Below are 13,063 nucleotides of genomic sequence, written 5' to 3' on the forward strand. Positions count from 1 at the left end.
AAAACAAGTTCAGTCTATGGACTTGCTTTCATGCAATCTTAAGTTGTTCTGGTTAAGACTGAAACTTTTTATCTGATAAAAATAACTTTTTTTTCCTCCTTATGGAAGTCATATAGCTTTTTATTTATTTATTTATTTTACAAATACAATAGGAAGTATCACTGGAAAATTGATTTCTTTCCCAATTTAATAAAAAGAAAAATGGTTGCAGATTAATAGCAGGTTAAATTATTTTTTATAATAAAATGTCTTTTTTTAAATATTAATAATTCAGTGATTCTAAAAAAGATTTTTCCTAATTAACAATTTTAATTGCCAGTAATTAAAAATTTTAGTTTTCATAATGTGTCAGATAATCATTAATAAATAACATGTCCTATAAACATGGCAGAATGACTCATTGTTACATATTACTTTTACAATAGCATTGATGATAAGTAACATTAATGTCAAAGAATAATGATGAATTAACGGAGAAAGTTTTTTGCATCAATATGTACGTACAATTTTGTCCAAATAATCTGGAAAGTAATATGATCATTATAAAATATTTTGGTTTGGTTGTTTATGCATATCTATAATGCGTTTTCTGTTTCATTATTGTTAGTAAATCACTATTTTTTAATGCTTGATATGGTAACTTCTAAACTGCATACTGGTAATTATCCTATTTTCAACAGTTACCCCAAGATGTGGAGTATGTAGTTGGGTGGGTTATATAAAGGTTTTATTTTTATTTTTGCAATTTACTGTGAGATACGTGCCATCATGGGTTATCCACCTGAAATTATGGTCAACTAGACATTTACAATATACATTATTTAAGCAGAAATATGTACAGTAGAGTGTTGATTATCTGAATCAATTGGGGACTGGAGTTGTTCGGAAAATCAATTTTTTGGATAACCAATTATGTACGAAGAAATATATTATTAATATAGTATATTAGTATATCCCAATAATAGTATATTAATGTATCCCATGTTTAAATTTTTCTTCATTGCGTGTTGCTTCGCTTTGAATTTTCGTTGATGTTAAGACTAATGAAAATTTTTATAATAATAATCGTGGCTGTTGTATCATTAAAAATTATTTCTTTATTTTGTACAAACAAAATAAATATATTGAAAAATATAAAAACAAAAAAAGTTATACTTTAGAAGTTAATCTAGTATCAAAAACATTTAATTCAGCACGACACAGTCAGACTGGAACACTTTTGGTTAACCATCATTTCAGTTGATCGGCATTCGGATAATCAATGCTCTACTGTATTTATTTCAGAATAATATAAAAACTATATTTTGTATTATTTTTAATTTTAAAATGAATATGTAAATGAAATTAAATTTTTTGCAACACATTTTACAGATAATTGCTTAAATGGAGGTACATGTATTGATGGAATTAACAGTTTTGTATGTAAGTGTCCAAGAGGATTTACTGGAAAAATATGTGATATTAATTATTATGACTGTGCATCTAATCCTTGCCAAAATGGAGGAACATGTTTTGATCAAGCTGATGTAATATATAAATACAATCTTAAAACATAAATTTTAATTTATTTAATATTATTCATTCAATATAATTTATATTCAACAAAAATGTATTATTTTTCAATAGGGTTTTAGGTGTTGCTGTCCTAAAGAATATAATGGAAAATATTGTGAATATAAAATAAATCATTGTGATTCAGTGCAATGTCTTAATGGTGGAAATTGTATTGAAAAAGTAAATGAATTTGAATGCAACTGTACAAGTGGTTTTAGTGGAAAATATTGCGAAATCAATGATGATGATTGTAATGATCAGCCTTGTTTAAATGGGGGAATATGTATTGATGAAATTTTAAATTATACTTGTATGTGTCCAGCTATGTTTCAAGGGCAGAATTGTGAAAATAAAAAGGGTAAATATTGTGATTTATATTTTGAAATTATGGTAAATATCTTTGTTTACAGATATAAAAAATCTAACCTAAAATGATTTTTCATGTTATTTTCACAGTGACTTAAAGTTTTAAACTAGAAAATTATTTGTGATTGCTTCTTTAAAATATGAAAGATTTTAACTATAAGAGTATAACTATTATTTACAAATAGGGCCTATTTATAGATTTTAAGTGTTACAAAATGTGTAGGATTATAGTATTTATTAAAAATAGAAAAAAACTATATAGAAACAATTTTTCTAAATATAATTAGTGATATAATTTTTATTATTCTATTTCATAGTTAAAATTTGTATTTTATACAAAATATATAAATAATAAATAAATTTTAGCATATTTAATGAATTTATTTTAAGTTTCATAAATAAAGGGTGTGCCAGAAACACCTGACATGTTTTTAAAAATAAAATACCAGTTTAGGCAAAAGCATAAATATTTATTGCTTTGCACAGATATATTTTTTTGTTAATGGAAAATGAATGTGTATCACTTAGTTATGTGCCGGATCATTAAAAATGTATATCCGTGGATACAGATACAGATACGGATCATTAGTGTCTAGATCCGCGGATACGAATACGGATATGGATCTCAACTTTCGTACTCAGTTGGCGCCGGTGCTTGTGACCTTGGACCGACGGTTGACACTTTGCGTTAGTAACGCGACGTGTTTTGACTTGCACTGCGCGTGTTTTTGTTTATAGTTTAGTATGACACAGGATAGCATAGATTANAAATAAATATGACTATTGAATTTTTTGTTAAATTATGTTGATTTGAAAGAATATACAAGCATTTATTTTCCTCTGGTATAAAATATTAATTGAATAAGCAAAAAGGAAACTAAACAAAAATCATGCATTTCCTACTTTTGATTTTTGATTAATTAAAATATTTCCATGTAATGTTAAAATTATTTTTCAAAGAATGAATGATTTATTTTGTTGTTTTTTATGAAATAATAAAACATTCAGATCATTACTATATTTTTCTTTAGTTTGTTTCTAATACAATTGCTATTTTATAGGGATAAAGATTGGCATCATTGTGCTATTACATGGGATAGTCAAACAGGTGATTGGTTTCTTTATTGGGATGATATGATTAAATTAAAAGGATCAGGAATGGCCATTGGTAGGCCATTTTGGAGTGGATATTTTGTACTTGGACAAGAACAAGATAGTATTGGTGGAGCATTTAGTGCTGTAGAATCATTTTTGGGAGAGATAACTCAAGTAAGTATAATTATTATTAAAACTATTGTTATTAAAAAAAGATATTCTTCATCCAATCAGAAGCAAACATTTTATCATTCAATTACTATCAGATAAATCCTTTTACTGCAGAAACTATATTTTAAAAGTTCCAATCTTCCAAAAATGGGGAAGGTAATTAAAAAAGAAACACACTAATCTTATGTTATTTCCTAGCAGGATGAAAAATTAACACAAACGTGAGAAAATTAAGATAAAACAAATGCTTTCAATCCTAAAACCTGCTTTTTGCAGGTCTTAGAAGTAAATGTAAAGGGTTTGTTTATTTTTAACTACTTATTATGCATTAGGGAGAAGTGTTGGCTGTCTGAATTTAAGAATTGTTTTTTGTGTTGTAAATATTAGTATACTGTTATATAAAAATTGTAACCTACAAACTGATATGTCAGTTTGTAAATTATTAAACCAATGTATAGTAATGATTAAAGACTGTTTAATAGCAACATATAAAAAAAATCAGTTAAAAAGTCTTCAGAAATCAACAATGCTACATTTGTAAAAATGACAGGAACAGATGCTAGTCAGAAGCATTGTGACCACCCTTTAAAGAACAAGATAAAAAGAAAATTATGACATTTTGACCTCCTACTGTGTTCAATCTTGTCAGGAGTGAAAAGACTCCACTAAAGGACCAAAATAGTGGTGTATACAGAAGATTGATAAACTTTGACAGGCAGATATGCTGCTGAATTACTGTGACTGTATGCCATATTTTGTATATATTTTTATTTTAATTTAATATAAATTCCTTTTTTTCTTTTTTGTTCTTTTTGTCTTTCATCTTTCTAGAATGTTCCTTCTTAACTCTTTCCCCTTGGGTGCTGGTGACTCATATACAGAACAATAGAAATAGAAGAAGCCTTTAGGGCTAAGCTGAGGAGAACAAGGTGCATTTTGGCTGGACATCCAAGCAAGAGGAGGTGAACAAGTAGCTCTCCAGTTCATGTATTGGCAACAACTGGAGGCTACAAGAAGCTCTCAGGAGTCTGAGTTCAGGTATAGTGAAGAGAGAAAATCAAGACTAACAGATAATACCAAAGAGATCCTTTGCAGAAAGGACAAGATATATATCATTTCTTTTGTGTAAGAAACTGGGATCAAGAGTGTCACCACACCTGGGACTATGCCAAAGCCACAGGTGCCCACTTTCCTATGAACTTCTTTTTTATTCATTTCTATTTCTATGTCTATCTTTCTCATTTTTATTTAGTGTTTAATTAGATTAAGGCTTTAGAATTAATTTTTTTTGTGTGTGTATGTCCTGGAGGCATCAATTGATATTGATTGTTGTGAACCTAATATTGTTTGTGGTTCCCCCTATTGTTTAATCAAGACTTTGTTGGTACCAAAAATCCATACAAATTTCTTAAATCTGTGGACTGAAAAAAGACTTGGAATCCAAAGAACCATGTTCATCACAAAATAAAGATATTGTTTCTTGTATGTATGTATATATATATATATATATATATATATTTGTGTGCTCCTTTTGCAATGAACATCACATTACCCAATAGGCACACTAGGTGTACACCTAGAGCCTTTCATCTCAAGGGACCTTAAAAATTACATAGCACAAAGATAATATGCTTCTAAAAATTAAGCTAACATTTAAAAAGTGTATATTTCTCACCCCAGTAAGAACAGCAATATAACTCATAAATTGATGATTTTATTGTCTTTTTAATATAAAAAAATCACTTTTACCGAATGGCCTTGTTGGAATCAACAATTGAAGTTTTTGATAAATATAATATTGATGTGTATGTCACATTGTGTCATGACAATTTTCGTAAAGTTTTCCATTGTGTAATAAAAGTTGGTGCTTTTAATGCCTTGAGGAACTGTTGGTCATAGTGACCTCATTGTACTCTCCCCTTTCTAGTGCTGACCTTCTGTAAATCAAGTCTGTGTAACTTTATTCTTTTGTCATGCAACCAGTTATATGAGTATAACCAGTTTTTCACAATCTCTAACAAGCATACCAAGTCTAACTGGCTTTACAACAAAATTGCACATAGGCCCTCAAAGAAACAGAATCTTCTACTGGGCAGATAACAAAGTGCTATGTAGGAAATACTTATAGAAAGTTTTCACATAGTCTGATAGGACATAGGGGCAGTTTGAAAATGTAAATGCAGACATAACACTGGCAGAATAACTGTTAGCTTACAAAAAAGCAGTGGCTTATTGGTAAAATGCAGAGATAGTTTTACTTAATCAAGAAATGTCCCCCTTCAAACCATTTGTTATACCACTACAAACAACATTCTCATTTAAAATATGGAAGACAAATGGTTAGGTCATGTATTTGCGGTTAAAATGGCTCTCAATTACAGGAGACCTAGGTTTAATTAATATGTTTCTTCTTTATCTCACTAGGTACTAATGAATACAACATAGATACTATACTATAATAATTTTTTCATATATTTTTAATAGTGCACAATGTAAATACCTAATGGCCAAACTTGCAAAAACGTTGTGAATATTTTGTATTTAAATTACTTAGCAATTCTGTTCTATTTTAGTTCAAACCACGAAATGACATATCTTAATTAGAAGTTTAGGTTTTGGATCAGATGATATGTTATTAGTGTGAAAAAACATTTAATGTGCAATATAAACAGATTTATTAAAACAGATAACATATTATATTAAAAAAAAACATATAAGCTATTCATAAGTTAAGTAAGAATCATTATAATCATCATTCTCAAAACTCCTATTCAGTTTGAGTTTCTACCCTGTGACTGAGTTTTAGTTGATCTTATTGGTCTTTTGCCTGTTACTAATAGGTCAAAATTAATTTTACTTAAAATAAATGATGTTTGTTTCCCATTGAAACTTTTACTATATAAACTGTAATTCTGATGATGATTTTTTTAAATTTATCTATAGTTCAATGTTTGGGATCATGTGCTGTCTTATAGTGAAATTAAAGAAATAAAAGGATCTTGTGGTTTTTTGGGAAACATCATTTCCTGGAATGACTGTAAATATAATATTCATGGAAAAGTTTCTTTTATTCAGGATTCTGATATTTGTACAAGTAAGTTAATTGAAAGTATTTTTATTTTTTAACATTGCACAGAATACACCATAATTAACTATTAATATATAAATATATAATTTGCTTAATGAATGTTTATTCTAATTCAGTGTTTCTCAATCTCTAGTGAATCATCGCCCCTTCAACATAGTATTGCCCCCTTCAATAAAACCGTTATGTAGTATCACCCCCTTCACTACAAAAGTCCGATGCCGAGGGACAAGGCTAATGCCAAATTCGTACTGTATTGAATAAACTAGTGACTAGTATAATGTTATTTGTTTAATTATTGTACGATATAACAAATAAAATATCTAATTATTCTTAATATAATGNTTTAGATATATCAACTAATTTTGGATTGCAGTTTACATCAGAAATAACAACTAACTATGTAAAAATATATAATCAAAAGCCATTGTATGCAATTACTGTTTCATTCTGGATGAGATCTTTATTTAGCCAAGAGAACAACAGGGGCACACCTATCTCCTACAGCTACAAAGATTTGAATACAAAGATGGAAGTTGAAAATGCTCTCACCTTGATTGATGTCCATAAATTTCTGTTTTATTTACATGGAGAAAAATTTTATACAGATATTGATGCAACTAAGTAAATTTATAATCTTTTCTTTTTATTATCTTTTAATAATAATAATAACTTATTATTATTGATCAGTTATTGATCTATTCAGTTCATACTGGTAAATAACACTATGCCAGATCATGATCAAGGTATATCTACTGAAAAAGCTATTATGTTTATCTGCTGTTAGTGCTTGTATCTGTATTTTAAGAATTTTTTGACTATATGACAAGTATTTAGTATGTCTGCTTTCTGTAATGTAATGTATGTGTTATTGTTAAGACAAAGTTTCAAAACATTTGCATAATGCACAAAAGGATTATAGGCACAATAAGTACCTTATCCATTTTATACAACACTATTTTATGCATAAGTTCTGAATATTCAATAACTTTTTCAGTGTACATGTAGTGTATATTTTTGTTTGTTGTGGGTATTTTGAATGGATATATGTACGTAATTTTGTTTTGTTTGATAATAATGCCAACTCTAGGGCAGATACCCCAGCAATTATCCAAAATGCAGTCATCTGCTGGATAATTACAAAGTATCATGATGCATACAAAAAATGCAAGATTACTTATTACTTATTACCCAAAAAACGTCTTGCTGTTGTGACAGACCATGTGGAAACTTCCTTGGGAAAAATCGCACTTTGATTACCTTTCCTCAGTCCTGAGATAGTTTCTCTAAATTTCTAGTCCAAGTCATCATTCTTCTGTTTGAGCCAAAACTCAGGTTGAGATGCTGATTTCACCACTGTAATGCCCAGTCCAAGAATTTCAGTAGTCTCTCTCCTTTCAAATTGGCTTCACCCATCTCTTAGATATTTGACAACTTTCCTATTCTCCTGTCCATATTCACTCCATGAAGAGCAGCCAAAAAGTGATTTCTATCCATATGTGCTCTCAGGAATACATTCATTGTTTGATGATTCCAAGAAATGGTCCTCACCTCCAATGAGAAAGAGTAATTAAAATGATTGGAAGACTCTAGAAGGTGGAAAGAACAAATAACAAAGAAAATATGCTAAAGACTACTAACTAAACTTAAAATATAAAATGGCATACAGCCACACCATTTTGGGATATACAGTGGTGCCTCATACTTTAAATTTAATTGATTCCAGGAAGCCATTTGAACTTTGAGTCATTTGAAATCAGAATCAATTTTTCCTATTAGAAATAATGGAAATTGAATTAATCTATTTCTGGATCCTGAACAATACCTATTTTGATAAACTTAAAACAGCAAATTTTCATAATTTGAGGTGAAAATAACACAATTAAAAACCCTAATAAAAAACTAAAACATGAATAAAATGTGTAAATACTGTACAATAAAATGAAAATTGCACTTTCTGGGCATATATTTGCAACTTTGGCATCTTAAACATGGCCACTAGATCTGCCACACATTGACCACTTTCATGCTTTGCAATAACTTCCTTTTTTATCTCCATCATCAATATTACATTCTTTTTCTTAGACATCATCACTTACACCCACTTCTCAGATGCCATGGTTAATTAGTAAAAATTACATTGGATTGAACAGAAAGATTTTGTGTATTTTTAACAGCTATCATTTCTTAACATAGATGTGGATTTAATTATAACAGTTGTGAAATTTAACTCAGTATTCTTTGTTTAAAAGCTTATTTTAAACTTTTTATTTCACAGTTTGTTTGAATAAAAAATCAAGTTGAAATGTCTTTGGATAAAAAGCAAATCAGACATATTATGCTTTATGAGTTTTGGGAAGGATAAAATGTCATACAAACAGTAAAAAAAAAAAATTGTAATGTTTGTAGGGAAGATGCACCTAAACTTCAAACATATCAAATGTGGTTTAAAAGTTCCATTCAGGAATTTTTAAACTAAATGATACAAAAACTTGTTGGGAGAAATTATTAGAAATTGATGAATAACACAATATATATAATATGCCAAAAATAAAACAAAAAAGCACTAAAAACATATGAACATAACATGAGAGTGAGGGACGACTCTGGTGCTCAACCTACCTAAAGCACAACAGATTGCATTTACACTTCAAATGTGTTATTTTCAGTGCCCACACAGTTCAAACTCCAAGGCAAATTTTTATCAAATTTAACATTCAAACTTTGAAGTATTCAAAGTTACAGTCGTTTGAAGTATGAAGTATCACTGTATTGTATAGTTTCAGATATGATATCATATTTCCTACAAATGCATCAGGTCTTTTAAAATTGTTTTCTCTAATTTTTACCTGAGCCAGCCAGAAGTTTAATACAGTTTTGTCAAAGCTTGTCAGGCTAAGATCATCAGGATGTCTACTCAGGAGCTTGTTTTGAGCCCAAGGCTACTTGAATGTGGCTGTCTTTAATATATTGTTATATATCTATGTCAATATACTATATTTTTAATAGTGTTTTTGTTTGCCAGAGTTACAACTTTTTATGGTTGTGATATTTTTTGTTTTTTATAGTAATATTCTTGCAGTTGCAGTCTGTATTTGCATGTTGTAAAAATATATTATCTTTGAAATCTTATTTTCTCTTTTTATATAGATTTAGGATGGTGTTGTTATGCTTTGATAATGTTGTTTGTGTTTTTCTTTGGTCATGAGTACACACACACACACACACACACACACACACACACACACACACACATTACTAAAACAATTTCAATATATAACTCCAATTGAATATGAGTACAAGGAAATATTTATTGCTTTAAACATGTCTGTTATGCATTTTGCATTCAGTTAGTCTCTTTTAGTTTGTTCTGTAAGCATGTCCTGTTGCAGTCTTAAACATATACAGACCACACTCTCATATATGGATTCAATGATGTCTTCATTTCTACATGAAAAGTCTTTCTTTTTCAAGACTTTTTTATTTAAAATGTTTTCCTTGTTATTCTTTGAATCTATTTCACCTATTGGTGTGATGTTTTCCAGCCTTGACATCAGTAGTTGTATTTCCATTTAAGCACTTTTGAAATGTTATATATTATATATTGTGTATGAGTACAAGTATACCTCACCTTACGTTGGTAATTGGTTCCAGAAAAGCGATGTAAGTCGAAAAACGATATAAGTCGAATTTACTTGTCTCTGAATCTACTTGTCACTAGGCTAAACAATAAATTACCATTTCCGGTTCTGTATTTTATTTATTAATGCATTTTTAATAATATATGGTTAATAAGGATCTATTTTAAGCTTACAAACAAATAAATTTTAGTTTTTAATATAGTACAGAAAAAAGTAATCTAAATTTACAAATGCATGTACTGTACTGTAAATACAGTACATACTTGTAAATGTATATATTTTAATATGATTTTATGTGCTTTAAATGCTTTTCTAGTGATATTACGACTTCAATATTTGTGGCAGACAGGCGTAAAGTCGAATAAAATGACTTAAACTTGATTTTTATTTTTCCATATACTTTGTAAGTCGAAACAACGTAAGTCAAGGTATACCTGTATAACAGTAATTATGATGCAGTAGCCACACTTAGCCACTGCTGCATTTACCACTGGTGACCTAGGAAGACCAGCAGATTTTTCAAATGTGGACTTTGTTTATCCATTTGATGTCCAAGTCAGTAACATGCTGAGAATGTGACACAATCATTTTTGTATTTTCCACAGGAATGAGTATGCTTATGTACCTAAAGCTAGATGTTTATAAATCATTTGCCCACAATATGCAGAACAGATATTGTTTAGCACCCATCCATTCTGTTCAAATAATGCTTATGTTTATTCTTTGCTTCATTTCTTTCTACAGATCTTTCTGGCATGGTAACTCTACTGGACATTTGTGAGAAGCCAGGGGAATTGGTGGGTACTGGTTTAAACCCCCCTTTTATTGGCAACAGTCTCATGTTGTTACTGGATGGTTGATCCAAGCGACAGAGGGGTGATACGTCCATTGATAGGGTGTTGGTGCCTAATAAGTCCACACGAGAGCAGGTTAAACAACAAAAATAACAATTTAATGACTAACATAAAGTATACAATATTACAGACCGCTACATGCAACACAACGTCCAATATTATGTTTATGGACTAAAATAAAGCCTTATATTTACTTCCTTATAGGCTAATTGATCGAGTGAGAGAATTTACAAACATTCTAACATAATACCTCTGAGAGAGAGTGAGGATGTCTTCTACATCTGTTGAGGCGTATTTGTCAGGATCCTTTATGGAGCTGGGAACATGGAGAACCAGCCATCATCAGCTATGGCCTTCCTGGTATGTCCACTCTGAGACTCGAGTTTGAGCCCCTTTTATACATGTTGAGCATGGGAGAGAAGTCGGGTTACTTTGATTTAATGTGGTCTAAGTTTGAGGTGTGTCATTGCATTAGCTGGAATGGTCTGACACTTTTTATCATTTAAGGCAACAAATTTGAAGTTCTTAGATGTCACCATCAATGTGTCGGGACTCTTCTTACCTCATAATTTTATCCGTTTGACAGTTTCCCATCATTAATAACTGGATGTTTGGCCAAGTTTCTCTGATAAGTCCAAACATTGTGACAATTGTTGATTTATAAGATTATTCAATTGCCTGTTTATTTCTCATATCCATATGTGATGGAAATATGAGGGGGTGGGGGAAACTGGGGTTTTTCTGCTTTCTAAATTAATCTTGTATTAATTTTAATTAACTCTGGACTCACACACATTTATGCTCTACTAGCATTACTCTGTGGTTTATTGAGACTACTGAGCTCTCCTACGTTGATAAAATGATGACAAATAAGTTGTTATTTATTTATTTATAATAATTGAAGTTTTAAAGTATATATAAACAATTCATTACTTCTTTTTTGTTTTACATTATTAAAAATATTTTATTAAGAGTTATTTTAATTACTGAATGCTTTAGCAACCAAAAATGTCTGTTAAATACATAGGGTGTGTTTACTTCTGAGCTAATAGTGCTACTTCCGAACACCGGAAGTGACGTCATTAGCATGTGTATTCGTGCTTACATGTCCAGTTCGAAAGTAAACGCAAACGCTAACAAGAAATATGGCGGTTTCCTGCAAATAATATTGTCAAAGCTGCTATTTTAAATGTTACGTTACAGATATAACTACTTGATTCCGAATCGGACAAGGATGATTTTATTGTGGATATAATTGTAGAAAAATAAAAAAGGAAAAAAGAAAAGTGAGGTAAAATAAAAAAGATAGAAACTTTTATTGAAGAGACTCTACCTTTTTATAAGCCAACTGATTTTAAACAACCTTAGACTTACAAGAGAATGTTTTGAAATTCTCCTCTAAAAAATAAGCCCAATTATAGACACTGAAAAATTACTTCCTCTGGAAGATGACCCGTGTCTCCTCAAAAGCAGCTTTTATGCTGTCTATGGACATTGGCAAATCAAGAATCATTCAGGTTTGTTTATACGAAGTAATATATGAAATTATATGCAGTTGATAAGAGAATAGTAGATTATACATACATATAATAGATATTTAAAGCAATTGTTTTACCCAGTGAATGGATGTAACGTTGTTTTGTTGTGGTGTAACTAAACTGAGTTCAAAATTAACAAATACAGGTAATTGATATTAAATACAAAACACCCTTTCTTTCCTCTAAGGGTATTGGCGATCATTTTAATATGTTTAGACAGACTGCTTGGAATATTTTAAATAAAGTTGTTAATTCTTTCTTATAAGTTAGTGTTAAATGAAAATGAAAAAATGATCTCTTGGCCATCACACAGCAGGATGATGTAAGAATAATGGAATTTTTTATACCCAATCTGGTTTTCCTGGAATTAGAGGCTCTATTGATGAAAAGCATATGGCTATTAAGACATCAACTGAAGAAGCAGTAGCCTATTTCAATAGAAATAAGTATTACTCTGTCATCATATAAGTTTAGTTTGTAATGAAAAAATGGTATTCAAATGATACAATTTCTTGAGAAGTCATTTCCCATATGTAAGTGAAAATTCATTCAAGTACACAAACGTATGTAATTTTGGATTATTATTAATGCTGTTCATTTCTTTACGATTTATTTAATGCTCTGAACATAACATTTCTGAAGATTCCAAATGCGTATTAGGTAAACCTCACTTTTAATCATAAACAATGAATCGAACTTAATTTTTTTCACATTAATTAACTCTGTTTATGAAAAAAGTCATCTAAAGCTATTGAACCT

At 29.8% G+C, this 13,063-nt stretch overlaps 1 protein-coding gene across 1 annotated transcript in view; it reads left to right on the forward strand.

Moving 5' to 3' along the window:
* Window positions 1–13,063, forward strand: part of LOC111616870 (sushi, von Willebrand factor type A, EGF and pentraxin domain-containing protein 1-like) — a 184,934-nt gene that overhangs the window by 96,310 nt on the left and 75,561 nt on the right. Inside the window, exons 19-21 of the mRNA XM_023358224.1 lie at window positions 1,372–1,526; window positions 1,627–1,912; window positions 6,622–6,895. Coding sequence (XP_023213992.1) covers window positions 1,372–1,526; window positions 1,627–1,912; window positions 6,622–6,895 — 715 coding nt within the window. The remainder of the gene's footprint in view (window positions 1–1,371; window positions 1,527–1,626; window positions 1,913–6,621; window positions 6,896–13,063) is intronic.

Source organism: Centruroides sculpturatus, unplaced genomic scaffold, assembly GCF_000671375.1.
Source record: "Centruroides sculpturatus isolate CEXI.00-Female unplaced genomic scaffold, Cexi_2.0 scaffold24, whole genome shotgun sequence".
Classification (NCBI taxonomy): Eukaryota; Metazoa; Arthropoda; class Arachnida; order Scorpiones; family Buthidae; genus Centruroides; species Centruroides sculpturatus.